We start from the raw sequence: 20,496 nt of genomic DNA, 5'->3' as shown, positions 1-20,496 counted from the left end.
AATTGACCAGTGAATTACAGATACCTGTTTCTAGGCTGTACTTGATGCAGATCAGATAATCTACTGCAAGGTGCTTCTCATGCAGCACTCAACATATTTCAGCATTGTAGATATTGGGTGAAAAATTCTCCCATGCTCTTATATTCCCACTGCCTCAGCAAACAAAGGATGAGAGAGAGATGGTTTCAATACTTGGGTACATGGAAAAGGCTTCCATGACTTCATGTGCTATGGAGGAGCTGGACTATAGGTGGGGTGGCTTTTCTTCCCTGAGATCTTGATGGTGGAGTGGTCTTTCTTTTCAGAGAGACTGCCTGATAACTGATCCTCTCCACTGCAGGCCCCTCCCCATTCTATGACACTACCAGCTCTGTGCAGATGAAAGCATCTGTACAGCAACTGCATCTGGCAGTGGGATCCCAAGGCAGCTTCAGGAGTTGCAAAGGTATGGCACAAATTCACCTGGAAGGGCCCAGCTGCAGGGGAGGTGGAGGAGCTGCAGGGGGCACTGGGGAGAGAGGGAAATCTGTTAGCAGAGTTCTGATCTGCTTGTGGTGGTCTTTACTGTTCTTTTGTTTTCATAACATCATTTGAACTGCAAAGAAAAAAGCAGTCAAATAATTTAGGTCTAAGGGTTCTTTTTAGGACAAAACTGGATTATAGAAGTTCCATTACAAAAAAAAAAAAATGAGGTTCCCTTTTCTGCAATTCAAAGAATCATAGAATGTTTAAGGTTGGAAGGGACCTTAAAGATCATCAGGTTCCAACCTCCCTGCCATGAGCAGGGACACCTGCCACTAGACCAGGCTGCACAAGCTTCATCCAGTCTGGCCTTGAACACCTCCAGGTAGGGGACTTCCACAGCCTCCCTGGGCAACCTATTCCAGTGCCTTATTACCCTCATGGTGAAGAATTTATTCCTGATGTCTAACCTAAATCTCCCCTCTTTCAGTTTAAAACCATTACCCCTTGTCCTATCACTGCCCTCTCTGGTGAAAAGCCCCTCCCCAGCTTTTCTCTATCTCCTTCAGGTACTGGAAGGCCACTATAAGGTCTCCCCAGAGCCTTCTCTTCTCCAAGCTCAATAGCCCCAACTCTCTCAGCCTTTCTTCATAGCAGAGGTGCTCCAGCCCTCTGATCATCTTCATGGCTCTTCTCCGGACCCTCTCCAACAGCTCCATGTCTTTCCCATGCTGAGGGCTCCAGAGCTGTACCCAGTACTCCAGGTGGGGTCTCACCAGAGGAGAGTAGAGGGGCAGAATCACCTCCCTGGCCCTGCTGGCCCTGCTGCTTTTGATGCAGCCCAGGATGCAGTTGCTCTCTGGGCTCCAGCACATACTGGTGGCTCATGTCAAGCTTCTCATCTACTACCACCCCCAAGTCCTTCTGCTCAGGACTGCTCTCTAGCCATTCTCCCCTCAGCCTGTATTTGTGCCTGGGGTCGTGCCGACCCATGTGCAGGACCCTGCACTTGGCTTTGCTGAACTTCATGAGGTTGGCACTGACCCATCTCTCAAGCCTTGTCAAGGTCCCTCTGGATGGCCTCCCTTCCCTCTAGGGTGTCAGCTACTCCACACAGCTTGGTACTGTCAGCAAACTTGCTGAGCATACACTCAATCCCTCTGTCCATGTCTCCAACAAAGATGTTGAACAGAACTAGTCCCAGTACTGACCCCTAAGGAGCACCACTCATCACTTGTCTCCATTTGGACACTAAGCCACTGACCACAGCTTTCTAGGTGTGGCCATCCAGCCAATTACACTGGATGGTCCATCTGTCAATTCCATGTCTTGTCAGTTTGCAGGCCAGGATGTTGTACGGGACAGTGTCAAATGCCTTGCACAAATCGAGGTAGATTACATCATCATTTTTGTAGCCTTGTCATAGAACGCCACCAGATTGGTCAGGCTTGCCCTTAATGAAGCCATTTTGGCTGTCACCAATCAACACTTTATTTTCCATGAGCCTTAGCAGATTTTCCAGTAGGATCTGTTCCATGACCTTCCCAGTCACAGAGGTGAGACTGACTGGCCTGCAGTTCCCCAGGTCTTCCTTTTTCTCCTTTTTAAAAACAGGGGCTATGACACCTTTTCTCTAATCGGCAGAAACCTCACCAGACCACCATGAGCTCTCAAATATGATGAACAGAGGCTTAGCAACTGCATCTGCCAGGTGCTTCTGGATCTGTGGATGGGCCCCATCAGGTCCCATTGACTTGTGCACCTACTCCAATTCAAATATTTTCATGGCAAGAGGGCACTGTATTGGGGAAAACAGCAGTTAAAATATAGTGGTGCTGAATACTTTCACACAAGGGAGAATCCACTGTAGCAAGACACTACATCTAGTTTTAGAAAAAAGAAAAAATGATTCTGTATCTCATAACAACCACAGTAAAATATCCTGAGCACAGAGACCTGAACTGGATTTTGTTCTTCACTTAGTTCAATCTTGCTTTAGCAAATCTAATTCCTTTGCTCTCTGCTTCACTATTCTAAAAATTGGTGTAACCATCTAGCACTGCTTTAGAATCCTTACCTACGTGGTATCTAGTTAAATAAGTGCTTACACAGAATGGAGGGCTGATCTCCTTTGAAAACTCCTGTGCCAAACACTGCTCTGAGCATCACAGAGGGCACTGGGGGCAAAGTTTATTCTAAGGACAACGCTAACTATCCATGCCCCTCCCCACATGCTGGTTCTCCTGGCCTCCCCCAGCCAGCAAGACACACCTAGTTTAAGCTGAAAGATGCAACTAGTTTAAGCAGAAAGATATGACTCAGTCTTCACACCCAGTGCTACGGACCTTGATGAACAGCGGACGGCGGAACTGGATCCCGACATCTTGTTCAGACTCCATGTAATAGAGATTGAAAGTCTCTTTGCAGGTCACCACTTCACCTTTGAAGCTCTTGCAGTCCCTCACAGTAAACTTTAGCTCCACGTATATGCGGGAAGCTGCCTCACCCCGGTAAATCCAGTTGGTGCGAAGCCAGTGATCAGTGTCACCCTCGGAAAGCACACTGCAGTCCTGGTACATATAGACCGGGGTACCATTTATCATCTGCTGGACTTCACTCCACTGCTCACAGGGCAGAAGAAAACACACATTGTTAGACAGATGGGAGAAACAAGTTTCATTTCAAATACGACAAAATGTAACGTAAAATATCCATTCCCACACAGCATTCCGGGCTCAAAGCCTGGCTAGCTAAAAGGTCTTTCACACTGAACAGAAGCTGCATCTAGTCTTCAGCCCTGTATCTGCCTAACCTCTTTACATAAGGAGCAAAGAGGATGCTGTGATTAGGATCTGACTTAAGATGAATTGAAGGAAACAACAATGCATGGCCCCTTGCACATTCCCTTCATCCTACCTCAGTTCCAATATATTTTTTTCACACAGTGTCTCATCTTAGACTGATAAAAAGACCCACTACTCCATGGCCACTTCTCTCTGCCACCATTTACATTCAATGTGTACAGAAGGACGAACCAGATCAGGACTATTATCTTGCCCCTGAAAATAAAGCACAGCACTTTGGGGTAAGAGAAAAGATGGCCAGACACAATGGGAAGGCCAGTTGCAGAAGGACTGTGCTAGCACAAGCACTCATTAATTTGGAGTTCTTTAAGTGTGATATTTTGCAAACCCTAATTTAGCTATTAAAACTCAGTTGATTTTCCTGATTTTGTACTAGGTTCTGCTTCTTCCCCAGGCAAATAATAGCTGAGAGGAGGACATGAGCCCAGCTGCTTGTATGACTCTGCATATACTATTTGTATGAATCCAAAGTTTGATACGTATTTTACCATACAATTGTTCTAGTTTTGTTTTCTCACCACAGGTCAGATATAAAATGCAAAGAATATTCACTTTGGAGTTATTAACACACAAGAACTGAAAAGCTGGAAAGCGAAGTTTTGTCGACAGGGAAAATAACTTAGATCCTTCTCCCCCCCATGCTAAGACTGTTCTCATTATGCTTTGAATGTTTAATCAATTCAAAATGAAACAAGTGCCCACACAGGTATTGGCACAAGTTTAAGCACCTTGGTTTTAATCACAGGTTAAGATGCACTTTAAACAAGGCCTCAGTCACTATATTTCTCTCAGCTTGTCAAGTCTCATGGGCTGAATGCGAGACACATTTCTCCAGCAGCACCACCTCCTGTACTCCCAGCACAACCCTGCAGCTTCTCTCCTAGCTTCTCATCCTGCAGACCAGGTCACTCTGCTGTGGAATACAAGAGATGGACCCACAGAATGCCAAAGAAGGCTTTCTTTTTATGCCATGACTTAGAGCATATTTCCTAAGCAGCCCCACTCTGAAAACTAGCTGAGTACTTTCTCCAAACTAGCAAGCCCTGCTGGTAACACAAGTGCAACGAAGGGCACACCAGCAACCTCCTCCCAGGAAGTTCTGCGGATGCTATCTATGTTCCTCTTTCTTCATGTAATTAATCTCCAGTGTTACTCCACCCCCTTAATCTGACCCAGCTGGCATACACCTGCACTGCACAGGATTTACACTTATTTCATTCACTGGACGTTAAAAGACTTAGGGTAACAAGAGAAACAGACACATTAGTCCCAGCTGATCAACTAAAAGGAACAATCAATAACTCCTTGCACTATTTCATTGAAGAACTTCTGAGAAATGCTACAAAACTGAATTTACAACACATCCTGAAGCAGATTGAAATAGAAAGGAAAAGAAGAGCAAAGTAGCTTTCAAAAGAAACTGCTGATGTCTGTACTGGCTTTTAGAAGCATTTTTCCATGGGTGTCTGCTTCCAACACGCTGATGGGAAACGCATAATTGCATTTGAAGGCTGAGAGTTAGACAAGCTTCCATTAGCAGTTTACCCTAAGGCAATGCCACTGACAAGTGTCACCAGAAAGCGAGTTTGCATGTCTCACCAAAAGATAGAAGCTGTTGTGATGCATGTCCTGAATATAATATTTTAAAAATGTAATGATACAGGATTGAAATTTCATTTTCCATAGTGATACCTTTAGCATTAAAATTTCCTTTAACTCTATGGCTGGAAAAAATCCAACCCTACATTTCTCAGCTCAGCTTCCTCCAGACTGAGCTCACTCTTCAGGGCAAAGATGCTTAGCACTGACTATTCATAGAATCATAGAATGGTTTGGGTTAGAAGGAACCTTAAAGATCATCTAGTTCCAACCCCCCTGCATGGGCAGGGACACCTCCCACTACACCAGGTTGCTCAGAGCCCCATCCAACCTGCCCTTGAAGACTTCCAGGGTGGGGGCTTCGATATTGCTCAGCTGCAGTGTGGTGCAAAGAAATAACAAAGAAGTCAGACCTGGTTTCTCCAGACTCTACTGCTGATGGGTAAAGGAAGTAAAACAAATATATTTATGCTAACAATACAGACCTATTGTTAAATATACTTCATTATTCAGTGAAGCCTTTACATTCAAAGTAGTAGAGGAAAACTGTTACATAAAACACTTAATGAAAGGATGATGTGTCCAGAAATTGCTAGGCAACAGTCTCACTTCCTCAAAGAATCTGCTGCAAAATCAAAATGTATGCCTCAGATTTTTAATGTAATGTTCCTAATGAACACATGTGGCAAAGTCTGCCTCAATCAAGATGAATTACCTGGCTCTCCAGTTTTCCAGTGGCATTGAATATACCTCCTTTGATAAAACAACTTTGTACCGATTTCATTCCAGAACTATACCCTTACTCTAGTCATCATTTTGGCCAGAGGATGGGAAACTTTCTTCTAGAAGAAATGGGGTTCAGTGGGAGCCAGACTTCTTAATTTTAGCACTGAATGAACTGTGATTTTGTGATGCTACAGAAAACTTTCTCATGAAATTTAGAATCACAGAAAGACGCAGGACCCTTGGAGATCATCTAGCAGATCACCATGCTCCAAGAAAGGTAGAGTTCTTCAGCTCTTTCATTCTTTATTATTTAAAACTCCTTTTAAACTTAAATTATTTTTAAAGTTTAAGTAGTCCTTATACTAGTCTTTAAACTTTTAAAACCTTTTACAAAGTTCTTACAAAGTTGTTTAAAAAGCCCAAAAGCCAGTGCAATCAGGAGAGGACCGTAAGTCAGTAACTTGACTTCTAAAAAGTCTAAGGATGTAGCCATTGGATTTGAGAATAAAAGGTTGTTCTGTAATTCTCAGGAACCCATATGCTAACAGGCACTTTGTTCCAGAGATTTGTTCTTGAAAGTCTGGTGGTACAATAAAGAAGAAAATAATTCCAGCACAACAGTAAGTTTAAGTGAATGAAAACCTCAAAGCAAAAGTACTATCGCAATAATCTCAGAACACTGCAAGTTTAGGAAAAAGGAAGCCAACTTTCCTCCCATTGCTAGGTTGGATTCAAAATAAAGAAACCAGTGGTGGAGATAGATGAGCTATCTTTCTGATTGCAGCTCAGTGTGACTTGAATGGAGATCTGTAGTAAATGGTATTGGTTTGGTCTGCCTTGTGAGTAAAGATCCAAAGTTAACATAAGCCTTGTAATATCTGCCTTGATTGACTTTGAATTGATTATACAGTGTGAAACTCTGAAGCCTAAGGAAGGCTTACTCTGCCTTTTCTATAAATGAGCTTTCTCTAGGTCTGTGTCAAGAAGCCTATATAGGAAAACCTATGATTCCTCCATTCATTTGTGGGCTACTCTTCCTAGGATCTGCTGTAAGGTATAAGATTAAAACAAACTGAGACAATTTATATGTCTTTTCAGAGCTACTTCAGGCTCTGCAGGCAGCAAGTAGTCTCTTTTGGTTTTAGTCTCTTTCATTGTGGAAAAAAAACACAAGACAAAACCAAAACCAAACCCAGACTTTTTATGATGATGCTTTTAAGCACTGTTGCTATTAAAGAGGTAGGCAACCAGTGACAGGGGCAGCAGACTGACTGTGTTGCAGATCCTCAGGCTCAGAAGAGCTTATGGCTCGCAACAGTAATGCTGTCTCAGCTACAGCTCGCCAGGTACTTGCCCTGTATCCTTTTAGGTAAGATCCTGCCTGCTGTGACCTTTATTTCATTGGCCTTCACATTAGCTTAGCACAGTGGCTTCCAATCTGTGGCCTGCAGACCCCTGGGGAAAGGCACAGCAATACTTTTTAAGACTCTTACAGAAGGCAACAATAAGGCAAGTTACTAAGATGGCTGTCTCCACTGGAAAAGTTAGGAGTTCATCCACTGAAAACCTGTTTAACTGGGAACTTAGTTGAATCTAACTGTGAATCTTAACTGAACTAAGATGAAAAGACCACTTGAGTTAGTACAGCTACAGTGTACCTGTGCTTAGAAAGTGCATCTCTTTCTCATTTAATTTGCAACAACTCAGAGCGCTATTTTAATCCATCAAATCTCTTCCTAAAGAAAAATTTCAGGGCTCAAAACAGCCATCTTTTTCAGCAACAATACATCACTTGTGTTCCAAGCCTGAAACCACTGAGCAGAACACACACCACTGAATGGTTTCTGTGGCAAAAAAACCAAACAACCTTCCTGGAATAGATTTAGAATTCACAGCAGTTGTACATTACAGGGTCGGCTGTACTACATTCTTAGGTAATGCCTCAGAGGAAAGACTGTGGCAACAGAGACATCTTGCTGATACTTGCCATGGTATGATGAACAGCTTCTCTTCAATGAAAATACATCTGTCAAATCCATCAGTAGGTAAAACTAGATCAGCTAGCCAAAAATAGCAGCACCACAGTGGTGTTTTGACAGTATTCCAGAATTAAGTTTCTGTGACCCTTCACTGAACATTTCTCAATACTCTTTCAAGTTCTTTTGCTGTGTGGAAGACCATTTAGATTACTATGATGAAAGGAGTGTGGTGACACCCAGACACTTCATTTCTCCTGTAACTTTAAATCTGAGAACAGCAAAGAGGCTGCTTTAATTTCTTTGATCATTTGGCAATGGTCAGGGAAGTTTGATTTCATCACATCATCATGGAGTCTTTGACACAACTGAACACAGAAGTGATGTTTACTTGACTACAGTATCATTCTGGGTGGGATGATACATTTTTTTTCCCACAATGATCCATCAATTATTGTCAGGGAGGAGCACATGCATTATGTCATTATGTGTCCCTCAGAGCACTAGCACATAGGTCTTCATCCCACCCATCTCCTTCCAATTTAACTTGTACTCAGGTTCTTACAGGAAGATAAGGTGCTCATGTGAGTCACAGAGCTCCAGTGCACTGATTATCAAACCTGTCTATCAAACCCAGGTTCTACTGCCTGCTCATTCTCTGAACTGTCTGGCCACATTAAATTCTTACATGAAAACAGTTCTGGGGTCACAAAAGATGCTACTAGGTGAGGGATAATGACAGTCAATCATTTCACTTCGGTATTTTGGAACACTTGTTTTGAATATATCTGTTTTGCTAGCACCCACTAGCAATATCAATAACTGCAAAAAGGACAGGAGTGGAAAATCAAATGGTGCATATTAAGAGTTCAGAGTTCTGGGCTGAAGTCATATTACAGATAAAGCAAATGTTCATTCTGATGTTATTTTTGCACTACATTATACATTGCAAAGGAGAAATTGTAAATGGAAGTGATTCATTTATTTTTTTCAAGGCAAAGGGCTTTGTATGGTGTAAGTTATGGTTTTATGTGGTGTGTTCAGTATATATACTTCCAGTATTTACAGAGAACCTGAGAAATGAGCCTGATGGTGATGGGCAATACTTGCTCTGTTTGCATGGGTTCCTTTGACAGATAAGTCAGGTGGAACCCCACACAGGGACAAGGTAGTTGTGCCTTTTCTTTGAGATAATCAAACCCACCTGGAGAAAAAAAGCTACAGGAAATGACAGCATGAAACCCACAGTGAGGAGCTGGCACGTTCCCAGTCAAGCACAGAGAAGCCAGGAACTAGGCCTTAGGAGCAATGGAAATAACCTTCCAAGAAATCAGAGGGAGTGGGCACATTTTTCTGCAATTTTGCTTCTGAGATGGTGAGAATCACACTTCAAAGCATAGGTCCATCCAGCAAGGACACAGCAGGCAACAAAACAGGAAACTTTTCCTTTCCAACCTGCCTGCCTGCAAACTCACCAGTAGTTTTGGTTGGTATGATAATAACAGTTGTTTTGGTTTTTACTTTAAATAGTTTGTTAGTCTTTTCAGAGGACCTTGGCAAGGGCAGACTCATCTCAAAGCTCCAGCTGACTTGTGGTGCTTTTGTGGTGATGTGAGGGAGTTCAGTGAACCTTGTCCACTCTCATTCTACAGCTATAAAAGAGTGAATCAGCTTTCTGAAGCTGCTAGGCAACAGAGCTGTTATCACTGTTGTGCCTTCAAAGCTGTGGTGATGCATGTCATGGTTGTACAGCATATTCACACTGCCTAGGAACGTGGCCTTTGCTGCCCTTCAGGTCACAGCAGCAAGTCCTCTAGCTGAGATTGCTACTTGGATCTGTAGCAGGTGAGCTGCCTAGTTGGTGGCTCATGCAGTCTGGCCTACAGTAGTTACTCATGTACTTCCTCTCACTTTCGTTATTCCCCTCTCTCACTTTTACCTCTCTGAATAAAACAATGTATATCTGGATATGCATAACATTTTATTTTTTTACTTCTCTCCCAAAGCCACACAAAATAACTAGTTCTCACTTAACAGAATATCATCGAGCATCTCCACCAGTCACCACAGCAGCAGGGCATACTGGGATATTACCCTGAAGCCAGAGCTGTTCCCATTTCCAGTTAGTTGTTGACTTTACTAGGCATTTGACCCTTATTTCTATGTAGATCCTGTTCACTTGGAAGACCTAATTACCTATGCCTTAAATTGAGAGCAGGCTGAGGTACATACTGCTACTCTATTCCAAGTTCAGGGGTGATGACATCCCTTTGAGTTAGATCTTAAAGGACATACACATTGTCAACAGCTGTGGAAAGAGATGCACATAACAGCATTTCTGATGGTTATTTTGCACACCACCTTCAGGTTATACAAACAGATGACTGGCTGAGACTAATGGTGCATTCAACTCCTGTAGCCAGACCTATCTTTCTGAGCAGAAGTGGTGGAAACAGAAACCACCCATCAGCTGTCACTAACTGGGACCTCTGAGGCCACTGGAACAGTATCCCACCTTGCTGGAGCCTGAAGGCATGTAAACATTACTGTGTGGTCACAGAACCACAGAATATTAGGGGCTGGAAGGGACAGTCAATGATACGAAAGTTGCTGACAGGTCACAGGAACTTGATCCAGTCTATTACCCTAAGAAAATAGTTGAGCAGTATAGAATTTGCACTATGCCTGGGATTTCATTGAAAAATGACAGCATAAAAATAGAATAATAATAATAAATTGTTGTTATTATTATTATATCTGAGTACTGGCTTACTCAAATTGCATTCACATAGCTTCGGCAGCTGTCATGTTCACAACCAGACCTCCTGTGAAACACGGGGTACAGAACTGCATAAGAATGATCTAATTTTCAAACTTTTTCAAGTGTTTTTGAGGCCACAATGGTCACAGTCAGTGGCTATTTACAAATAGCCTCTGGGATATGTTAGGTCACTGAGATGAAATGCACATCCTTAGTCCTGGGTGAAGGTAGAGTTCAGAAAAATTGAGAACATCAGGTGCCATGCACAGTGGTAGAAAATTTGAAAGTGATGGCAACACTTTTGAACTCTGTGTGGAAGTAAGCAAGAGTATAGAACAGGCAGAAAGATTATGTCCTCCACCTCAGCATGCGTAGGAGATTGAGAAGAACAGCAGCCTAAGAAGGAGACTAAGAAAATCACCTGGAAGCTTTAAAAATGCTATGATCCATGCAGGAATAACATTTGGGAAAAATAAGGTCTATAAACCAGCTACCAGCTGAGAACTGAACGTTGCTAAACCTTTAATATGTACTAAATACTACACAATTTGGCAATTAATGGCAGCAGCAGAGATAATGTGATTTCTGAAATAACAGATATCCAATTTAAGAACAGTTACTGTAAAAAAGGATTCTTCTGGAGGCACTGGTGAAAGCATGCCTCCCAAGAAAACATACCAGCTAAAAAAGAATAAAATTTGTTTCATTTACAATCTGTTCAACAGCATAAAGACAGAAAGTCACATTGAGTGGTCCAGCATCTGACAGTGTAAACAGCTAAGAATTTAAGTAGTCACACATACTCATGAAAGTAGGACTGGATTATGCAAATACTGTTCACTGATCAAAAAAAGGAATTGGAAATAGTAGGGTAAAACTAGGGTAAAATAATCATAGCTACTAAAGACAAATACTGGATTGTCCAATACGTTGTATCATAGGCCTACATAAACTGATACAGAAAATCCATAGGACCAGGTATTACAGAGTTCAAAACATTAAATCAGGTAAAACTGGAAAGACCTTTTGTGCCTGGCTAAAGCAAGCTCAGAATAATAACAAAAAATGCAAAACTATCACGTGAACACAGAAACATTTAGGTGGGAAGGGACCTTTGGGTCTCTACTCCAATCCCCTGCTCACAGCAAGGCTAACTTCAAAGCCAGGGTGGATTGCTCAGAGCCTTCTCTACTAAAAGCAAAATGCAAGAGGATAACATGACTCCTCAACACCACCTGCAATGCAATTATACATGAAAATATGTCTTCACAGGAGAGGTGCTCCAGCCCTCTGATCATCTTTGTGGCCCTCCTCTGGACTTGCTCCAACAGCTCCGTGTCCTTCTTATGTTGGGGGCTCCAGAATTGGACACAGTATGTTAAAAGCCAGGAATCTGATACTAGTACCGTAATTCACCTCCCCAGGCCCAACTGCTATTGCTATCTCAAAAGTTCAAAGACAAAAACAATTATAAAGGATTTTATTAGATGATGGGGGCAGGTAAGGAAGATAAGAAAGTGATTATATGGACTACCAGATGAACTACTATGAGCTCCCAACATGAACTACCTTTTTAAGGTAGTTTCCAATAGTACCCTAAAATTAATAAAACCCTTTCTAAGAAGCTACCACAAAGCAAGCTAACAAAACTTTCAGCAAACAAACTCCTACAGACCCTTTACTTAAACTACAGATACTTTCACTTAAAGACTATGTTTAATCTTAGGCAAGATTTCACTGCCAGTTACTGAACTCTAGAAGCACAGAAAAATGTGTCAAAAAAATGACTGGGGTACAGCTCACTGTTCACAGCTAAAAGTGAGGAGAAAACAAAGGTGTAATTCTGCCTTCACAGAATTATCCAGCCTCTTCAGGGCTAAACCTCAGAGACCTTGTCCGTATAAAGCACTAAAATTCCTCACATCAAATTCCCTCCTCTGTGTGATAAGCATATTGACAGAAATCCAGCTCACAGATGGGAGAGCTCTGGCATTTGAGGTTAGATACAAGTAGCAGTGCTACATGAAATATACTCTTCAACTCTGTATGAAATACAGCTCAGATGTTTCCAGCCTGTTAATATACCAAGCTGGTCGGACTATGCAATATTAAACTTAGTTCTTTTGTCTCAAAAAGTGTCCAGAAATTATCTCACTTCTCTTTCAAACATATTTATTTTTTCATTTTGGGAGGATCATCTCAGAAACAGTTGTCCTAAGCTCCTGATTCCAAGAGAATCACCCATTGTTCCCCTTCTGCTTGTGGCAATTTGTCAGCCTTCCACCTGACAGTTACTGGGAAATGACATAATCAGACAAATCCCTACAAAGGAGTTGCTTGTCATAAATCAATTAATCTGTTCTTCATCCCCTTTCAGTTTATCAGTCACCAGTATCTTGATCTATTAGTTTAGATTGCTCTCAGGCCATATTTTCCAGCATCTTCTACAGTTCTGAGTGACAGCTACTATATTTTAAATACACATATTTTAAAAAGCAAATGTAGCACAAGCCAAAGGGTATGCCAGCACCTAGCACTGCTGGGAACTCACTGTGCAAAAATCTGACCTTCTTTAACAAAGGCTTTGCTTCCTTTCTGTCAGATTATTTTTTAGAACACACTATTCAGTGTTTTTTACCAATCTCTTCAAGAGGCAAGCTTCATCCTGAATGTGCCTGCAGCACAATTTTGTGTTAAAACTACCAATGGGCAAAACATGATCTACATGTATGTCACTAGGGCACCTGTTTTGAGTAGGGTATAATAATAATATTAACCAAAACAGCTGTGTAAACGAAACAAATGCAGTTATGCCAGTACAGGAGAACCTCACTGTCTGGCTCTAGTTCACCCAGCAAGACTACCAGGAGAAGGAGGAAGCTGGGGTGAATTTAAACCAGCCACAGTGCATTACAGAGGAATATTATGAAAATGAGTTGGGAACAGGCTGAACCCAGGTCTGCTCTATAAGCAGCAAGGGGACAGACTCTTTCTCCATAGGAGAGCTTGCTAGAAAGATACGAGCATGGACGAGGAACTGGAAGTATATATTAAAATAGGTCCTTCTAACTGCTGCAGTCCCTGAATTCCCTTTTTTTTTTTTTTGTGCCTTCCTCCCACTACTCCTACAGTCCTGCTGTTACAAAGGAAGCCATCTTCCATAAGGTAGGTTGTGATGCTAGAGGGAGTACTCAACTAAACTTCATACAAAATAGCTGTACTTGTACAAAAATAGCTGAGGTCTCACTTATGTTTTTGAGTCCAATTTTGCAGTGGTTTCAGGAGTAGATTTCGAAGCACTTCCATCAACCCAATTCTGCAGTCATGAAACAAAGGGAAATGCCTCCCTCATTATCAGCTGTGTGGGCCAAACATTGCATTATGGCTGTGTGTAAAGTCCTAGAACCTTGGAGCCCACCCCATTGGCCAGATTGCTGCCCCATGAGATAAGTTATCTCTTCAGTCAGTTACCCAGGTAAAAAATGTGTAACCGTATCATTCAGTTCAGTACTCAAGAAGAAAAATGACAGAACAATTTTAAACAAAAAAAATATTCTAAATTCTTTAGAGCCTTGGACACAGAAATTCTTCTGACATGGCTGTTTGCCCAGGGAAGAAGACATAAGATGTATTTGCAACATGTTAGGATGAAAAAATAGGTGATGGTTTGATTTTTTTCCCCTTTTTTCTCCATTAACTTTTACTATGTCATGGAAACAATGTATTTCCAGGACATGCTTAATCACTGAGAGCTACTGGAAGTTAACAGGCATCAGTCCTCAAACAGCTGGCTAGTGGAGGAGGCTGCAGAGGTGCAGTGGCTGCAAGGAAGATACAGCATACAAAGTCCAGGAGAAGGTGGAGGTACAGCAGTCCAATTTGGGGAGGCAGGCTGGAATTTCAACTTGGATTATGCTTTTCACATACAGCTCCCCTTCTTTGAACATGTGTACTCACCCCTACTTCTGGAGGGTCTGGAAGCCAGCCCAGTTCACCCTGAGCAGTGCTTGTGTCAAGTAGATCCACTGAAAACCAGAAGAAGGGGAAAAAAATAAATCAGTGACCTAGTTCATATGCCCCCTGGAATGGCTTCATCCTTGTTATGTCACAGAAGACAAAGCCTGCCCTTCCTCTCTCAGCCCACAGCCCCCTATCCTTTGTGACCTTGTACCTTTAAAAAGCACAGCTCAAGCAAGGATGAGAAGACAGTGTTGCTAGTCGGGAGTTAAAAGGTTTTCCTCATATCCAAGACCCTCTCCCCTTCCATCCTCCTCTCAAGTAGCACCCACACACATCCAAAAAAAAAATGCAATCCTGACAAATTTTTGCTTCCGAAAGCTGCCCCAATAAGGTAAGCAGGAGGCCAACCGATTGAAATGGGAATCCAGCTAAACACATGGATCTTGGAAACAAGAAGACCTCAAACAAAATCCATGAGGCAGGTGATCAAATAAATTACCAAAACAAAAGATCAATCAGTGTTGCCTAAAGGTACTATTCAGTCCTTGAAACACTGCAGGAAAGTACAGAGGCAGTGTGAAGTGGGAGAAGGGACTTCGCACTGTCACTGTACCCAAAAGCTATGACAGACATCAGTTGGTCACACTGCTGGGCCTTCTACCTCTGGCCCAGGCTGTCCACCATCTGATGGTGGCCTAGAAATAGTTTCACTGCTTTTCCCCCACGATTGTTTTAGCCACGACAGCAAGAGAATAATGGCTGCCAGTCACAGAGAGCATTGCCACCTCTCACAGGGCTGCCCTGCAGGGCTGTGTGGCTCCTAAAGTCATGTGACAAAAGGAGAAATTCAGCACCATGTTCATTTTTAGCCCTCAAATAAATTTTAGAATGTGATCAGTGTTTGCCCTCAAGTCTTGATCTAAAGAGAAATTAAAGATGTGTAGACATACGGGGAGAAGGGAGAGAAACTGGAGCAAGTCATACTGCTGGATGTGCAGCTTCGTGCCTACCTTTGGGTCTGCTGGTGCTGCCAGAACAGACTGCTGGTTTCAGTGCACCTACTGCAAACCCAGTCTGGGAACATCCAAAACAGGAACAATTCCCTGAATTCCCTTTTAGATTCCTGTGGGTGTATCCAGCAGGGTCATTTCTAACCATCTCAGAAAAATAATTTGGGGGTGAAAGGTAGTAGGGGGAAATATTTAAATGGCATTTAAATAACCAGATTTCCTCCCCCTCATCTGACTGCTTAACAAATACTGCCTGCCAACTACAAGCAATAGAGTATAAAGTGCAGATCAGCAAGAGTCCTGTGGAATGAGGAAGCAGGCTGTGGGCCCAGAATCAGAGATAAGAGGGACTGTGCTGCTGTTCTCACCTCTGAAACACCCTTTCAGGATTGGGAGAAGGGAAAAGCAGGAATCCAGGTTTTGCAAGTTCGCAGTGTTCACAGCATGGTCATACTGCAAAACCTTCCTAGCCACAGACTCCCTGTCCAGACAAGGCTCCTCACTCAGGTTGCTTCTGCTCTCAGTATCTCTATTCAAGGGACTATTCTCGTGTTGCTGCCTACCAGAAATCTCAAGGTGAGGTAGCCTGTCCTTCCAGAATCCTCATCCAGATAATATCTATCTCACGCACTCCAGGCGTGACGTGGGAGTGAGAGGGGCAGCATGGCAAGTTGTAGCAAAGCAAGGGAAAAGGAACTCAGGAGCGGGTTGGGAACCTTGCAAAGCCTGTGTGCCGTGCCACTGCACTGCACAGCAGCTCCTTCAGCTGCTAAGTGCCCACTGAAGAGGGTGAAGTCCACTCTTGAGAAGTACCTCTCAAAGTGAAACTCTTTAACAGGAATCCTCCAAGGAAAGGAAGAATGAGTCAGCCTGACTCCAAGAGCACAGAGTACTCGGGGGTGACTAGGACCTTACTCCTAGGAATCTCACGTGGCTGTCCAGCCACACGGGAAGAGGTCTCCCCAATAAGAAGAAAGACTGCAGATAATAGAGGACGCCAGGGAAATAAGATGTTCCCAGATAGACACATTCAGGAAGAGCAGATCACAGACATGGCCCAAATGAGATGACTGAGATAGGGAAGAAGCTGGCAGAGAAGTCCCTGAGTGTTACTGCCAACTACTGGTTACACACTTCTGGAAACGCCTGCATGGCACTACCTTGTATTACTTCTCATCTAGGCTGGCCTTCTCCACAACGTCTGCTAGCTGCATCCATGTAGCTGGGTCTTTGCTACAAACATGTTTGTCAAGAATGCTTTGAAAGAGCACTCAGCACTTGTAGAGTCTGAGATGAGCCTATGGATGAACTGCCAGTTATGACTAAGTGCTCTCGGTTGAGAGCCTGGAACGGCAAAGGCTGTCTGTCCTGGGTGCCCCAACATATCTCCCTCTGTGCAAAACAGAGACTAGAAGTCCCTGGCAAGAATTAACTGCAGGAGGAGATCAGGAACAGAACAGTGGTTTGCTCTTCCTCACCTCTCTATTAAAATTCCCATTCCCTGTATGTTTCATAACCACTGTGCAGCTGCCAAGATGGAAGAAAGGAAGATCGCTACATCTAATAAAAGAGACTAAGTGGAATGGAGAAGGGAAGCAAGAGAAGAGGTAGAAGAGGAAATTATAAAGCCCAGGTCTATCTTCCAACACAGGGGTAGGTGTAAGAGACTGTCTCACTTTGCAAGCCTCCAAAAAAATGACTGTCCTCTTGCACACAAGGGTTAACTCCCAAGAGGGCTTCCTGAGGAAACTGCAGGGGGTGTGTGTGTGTCTGTAACTTTCTGAGTTTGTGTTTAAACTTGTTATCTGCAACAGCTTATGTTTAAGGCAAACAGAGGCAGAATTCCCTTGGATTGCTGGATATGCAGAGGCATTTGTGCTTCAACTGGGAGGGGGTGAGAGGGGAGCAGAGAACATACCTGGGTTCCGTTCACTAACCCACCAAGAGTCGGATGGGATTTGCTCCTGGCCTTTGTTCCCCCACACTCACCAGCCCTTCCCAGACATCCCAATTCCTCTCCAGCTCCCTCCGAGCAGGCTGTGGAACCCTTGGGGCCCCACGCCGGTTGGCCAGGCCCTGCTCCCTGCCCCTCAGAGCAGTCTCTCTGTCTCCCCACCCAAGCCCAACCCTCCAGGCAGAGGGACCAGCGGGTCCCATGCTTACCTTCTTTCCCTGACACGTTGGGAAGAAAGAGGAGAAGGAGCCTGAGGGAGAGCTTGATCCCGGGGCTCCAGGTCCTCAGCTCCATGCTGGCCGGGGTCGGGGGCCGGCTCCCAGTCCTCGCCTGCTCTCCCGGCTCAGGCCTCCAAGCCTTGGCTCCTGCTGGAAGTGCATGAGCCTCTCCCGCAGCCTCCCGACCGGAGCGCACACATTGCACAACCTCCCTGCCTGGCCCACAGTTATGATGAAAGATCAAGGCGAAGTGGGTGGAGAAGACTTTCTGCCTTTACCTGTTTCGAAGGGGCTGGTCACAGACTTCCCATCTGGCAAGCAAATAAACCCACCTTAAAGGCAGCCACCTCGTCTCCCGGGAGCCTCCCCACACCTCTGCTCCCGTCCCGTCCCGTCCGAGGCTCCCGGGTGCCCCCTCCCGGGCGGCCCTCGCCGCTGCCCCCGCTCCGGCGCTGCCCGGGGCGCGGGGCGGGACCCCTGCCCAGCCCGGCCCCCAGCCCCGCGCCGGGCTCTGCGAGCCGAAAGCAGCCCCGGCAGGGCTGGGCTGGGCTGGGGGCTGCTCGGAGCGCCTCTCTCGGCGGTAGCGCGGCCGAAAGCGGCCTCGCAGTTGGTGTTGCAGTGTCCAGGTCGGGAGCCCCCAACACAGGCAGGACACGGGGCTCCGGGAGCGAGTCCAGAGGAGGCCACCAAGATGATCCGAGGGCTGGAGCAGCTCTGCTGTGTAGACACACCAGCCTGGAGAAGACTCTGGAGACACCTCCTAACACCCTCCCAGTACCTGAAGGGGCTACAGCAAAGCTGGGGAGGGGCTTTTTACAAGGGCTGGTAGTGAGAGGGCAAGGAGCAAATTGCCTTAAACTAGAGCAGGGCAGGTTTAGATTGCATATTGGGAAGAAGTTCTTTACTGTGAGGGTGGTGAAGCTCTGGAATAGGCTGCCCACAGAAGTGCTGGTGGGTCCATCCCTGAAGACATTCAAGGTGAGGCTTGACAGGGCTCTGAGCAACCTGACCTGGTTTAAAAGGTCCCTGCGCACTGCAGGGGGGGGTGGACTTGATGACCTTGAAAAGCCCCTTCCAACCCCAGACATTCTATGATGTAGGAAATCCATCTGTCGTAGTGGTAGGCACACATTTTGTTCCCAAGGCATGACACAGAGTGATAGCCATGCCTCTTTATCTGGAAGAATTCCCATTTTTCTCTTAACAAACTTCTCAGCAACACTAGAAGGTGCCTGCTTTTCAATGTAAAAATCATGGGGCTGAGCCAGAAGGATTCTCACTCCATGTATGAAGATCTCAAGAGACTTATAGTTTCCTCCTTGAGGGGCAGAAATATGAAACAATTTGCTTTTGTGTTATCTCTTCTGCCATTCATCAAGGACGTGACTCCCACCCATACACAGCAATTACACCCCTCCCTTTGAAATACAGATGGCATTATTCCTCCACTTGCTGTAAGGCTGCATTCCTCCTGCTCTCTTCCTCCTCCTCCTCAAGGAAGGCTAAAGAAAGGACTTTGTCAGGTTGTCTAGAGAAGCTGGGGGATCTCCTCCCTTGGAAGGGTTCCAGACTTACCGGTATACAGTCATGAGCAATTTATCTAGGTTTGGAGTCAGCCCTGCTGTGAGCAAGGGTTGGGACTATGAACCTCCTGAAGTTCCTTGCATCTGACTCTTTCAGTGAGTTCTGTGATCCTCTTAATATTTCCAAGGTTTCCATCTTGGAAAATTAAAATCTATTCCAAGAAGTTTCAACACAGGCAAAAGAAATTTAAGAACAAATGGTTAAAATACTAAGCTTTACATTTTACATAGCACAGGAAGTCAAATATCAGTACAAATAATTAAAATTGTAATATCTTTCAGAGTAGTTATATCTTATATTTATTCCAGTTTAATCCTGTCTAAAGTCCTCTTTCTCAGTCTATGGTGCTAGGTCTCAAATTTTTATGCTCACTTTTCCCCACATTTGAATGACTCCTGTTGCAGCACTGATGAAAGGTTTTCCTTGTCTACATCCCATACTTTGATTTTGCACTAGTAGACTGTATCCATTTCAGTCTTAATCTGTACAAAACTGTGCCTTCTTCAGTCTGTCATCCAGCAGTGGGGCAGAGACTCACAGCTAAATCCTCTGTGGTGGGACAAAGCAGGTGAGGCCTACATGGGTGTGAGATGGGGAAGAACGATTCGCATCTGGAGGGTAAGGCTCTAGAGAAGCTCAGGAGCCAGCTGAATATGACCCTCCCGTGTGCCTGGGTGGTGAAGAGGGCCAATGACATCCTGGCCTGCATAAGGAATAGTGTGGCCAGCAAGACCAGGGAGGTGATCTTACCCCTGTAGTCAGCACTGGTGAGGTCGCACCTCAAGGACTGTGTTCAGTTTTGGGCCCCTCAGTACAGAAAGGACATTGAGCTGCTAGAGTGTGTCCAAGGAAGCTGATGAAGGGTTTGGAGCGTGTGTCTCATGAGGAGCGGCTGAGGGAGCTGGGGTGGTTTAGCCTAGAGAAAAGGAGGCTGAGGGGAGACCTCATTGCTCTCTGCAACTACCTGAAAGGAGGTTTCAAAGAGGTGGGAGTTCGTCTGTTCAATGAAGTTACAAGTGATAGGACAAGAGATAACGTCCTCAAGCTGCTTCATTGGATTGGATGTTAGGAGGAATTTCTTCAGTGAAAGGGTAATCAGGCATTGGAACAGGCTGCCCAAAGTGGAGTCACCATCCCTGGAGGTATTTAAGAGTCATGTAGACCTAGTACTTAGGGATATGGTTTAGTTAAGGACTTGTCAGTGTTAGGTTGACAGCTGGACTGTCAAGACCATTAGTGTCTTTTCCAACCAAGGTAATTCTGTGTGATTCTGATAACCTTCCTAAGGCAAAATGCAGTGTTAGAGCCTTATGTTCAGTTCTTCAGGGCTTCCCCACTCTGCATCTGTAGAATCTCAGAAGTGCCAAAGCTTTGAGTGAAGA

The 20,496-nt window shown here is 44.4% G+C and overlaps 1 protein-coding gene across 1 annotated transcript in view; it reads right to left on the bottom strand.

The window, feature by feature from the left end:
• EPHA1 (EPH receptor A1) overlaps positions 1-17,908 on the bottom strand; it is a 39,906-nt gene extending 21,998 nt beyond the window's left edge. Inside the window, exons 1-3 of the mRNA XM_051643263.1 lie at positions 17,522-17,908; positions 14,346-14,413; positions 2,808-3,083 (exon numbers count right to left, since the gene is read on the bottom strand). Coding sequence (XP_051499223.1) covers positions 2,808-3,083; positions 14,346-14,413; positions 17,522-17,606 — 429 coding nt within the window. The 5' untranslated portion in view covers positions 17,607-17,908. The remainder of the gene's footprint in view (positions 1-2,807; positions 3,084-14,345; positions 14,414-17,521) is intronic.
• Between the last annotated feature and the right edge of the window lie 2,588 nt (positions 17,909-20,496).

This window comes from Apus apus, chromosome 1 (genome assembly GCF_020740795.1).
Source record: "Apus apus isolate bApuApu2 chromosome 1, bApuApu2.pri.cur, whole genome shotgun sequence".
Classification (NCBI taxonomy): domain Eukaryota; kingdom Metazoa; phylum Chordata; class Aves; order Apodiformes; family Apodidae; genus Apus; species Apus apus.
The sequence above is the reverse complement of the archived record's forward strand: the minus strand, read 5'-3'. Positions and strand labels throughout refer to the sequence as shown.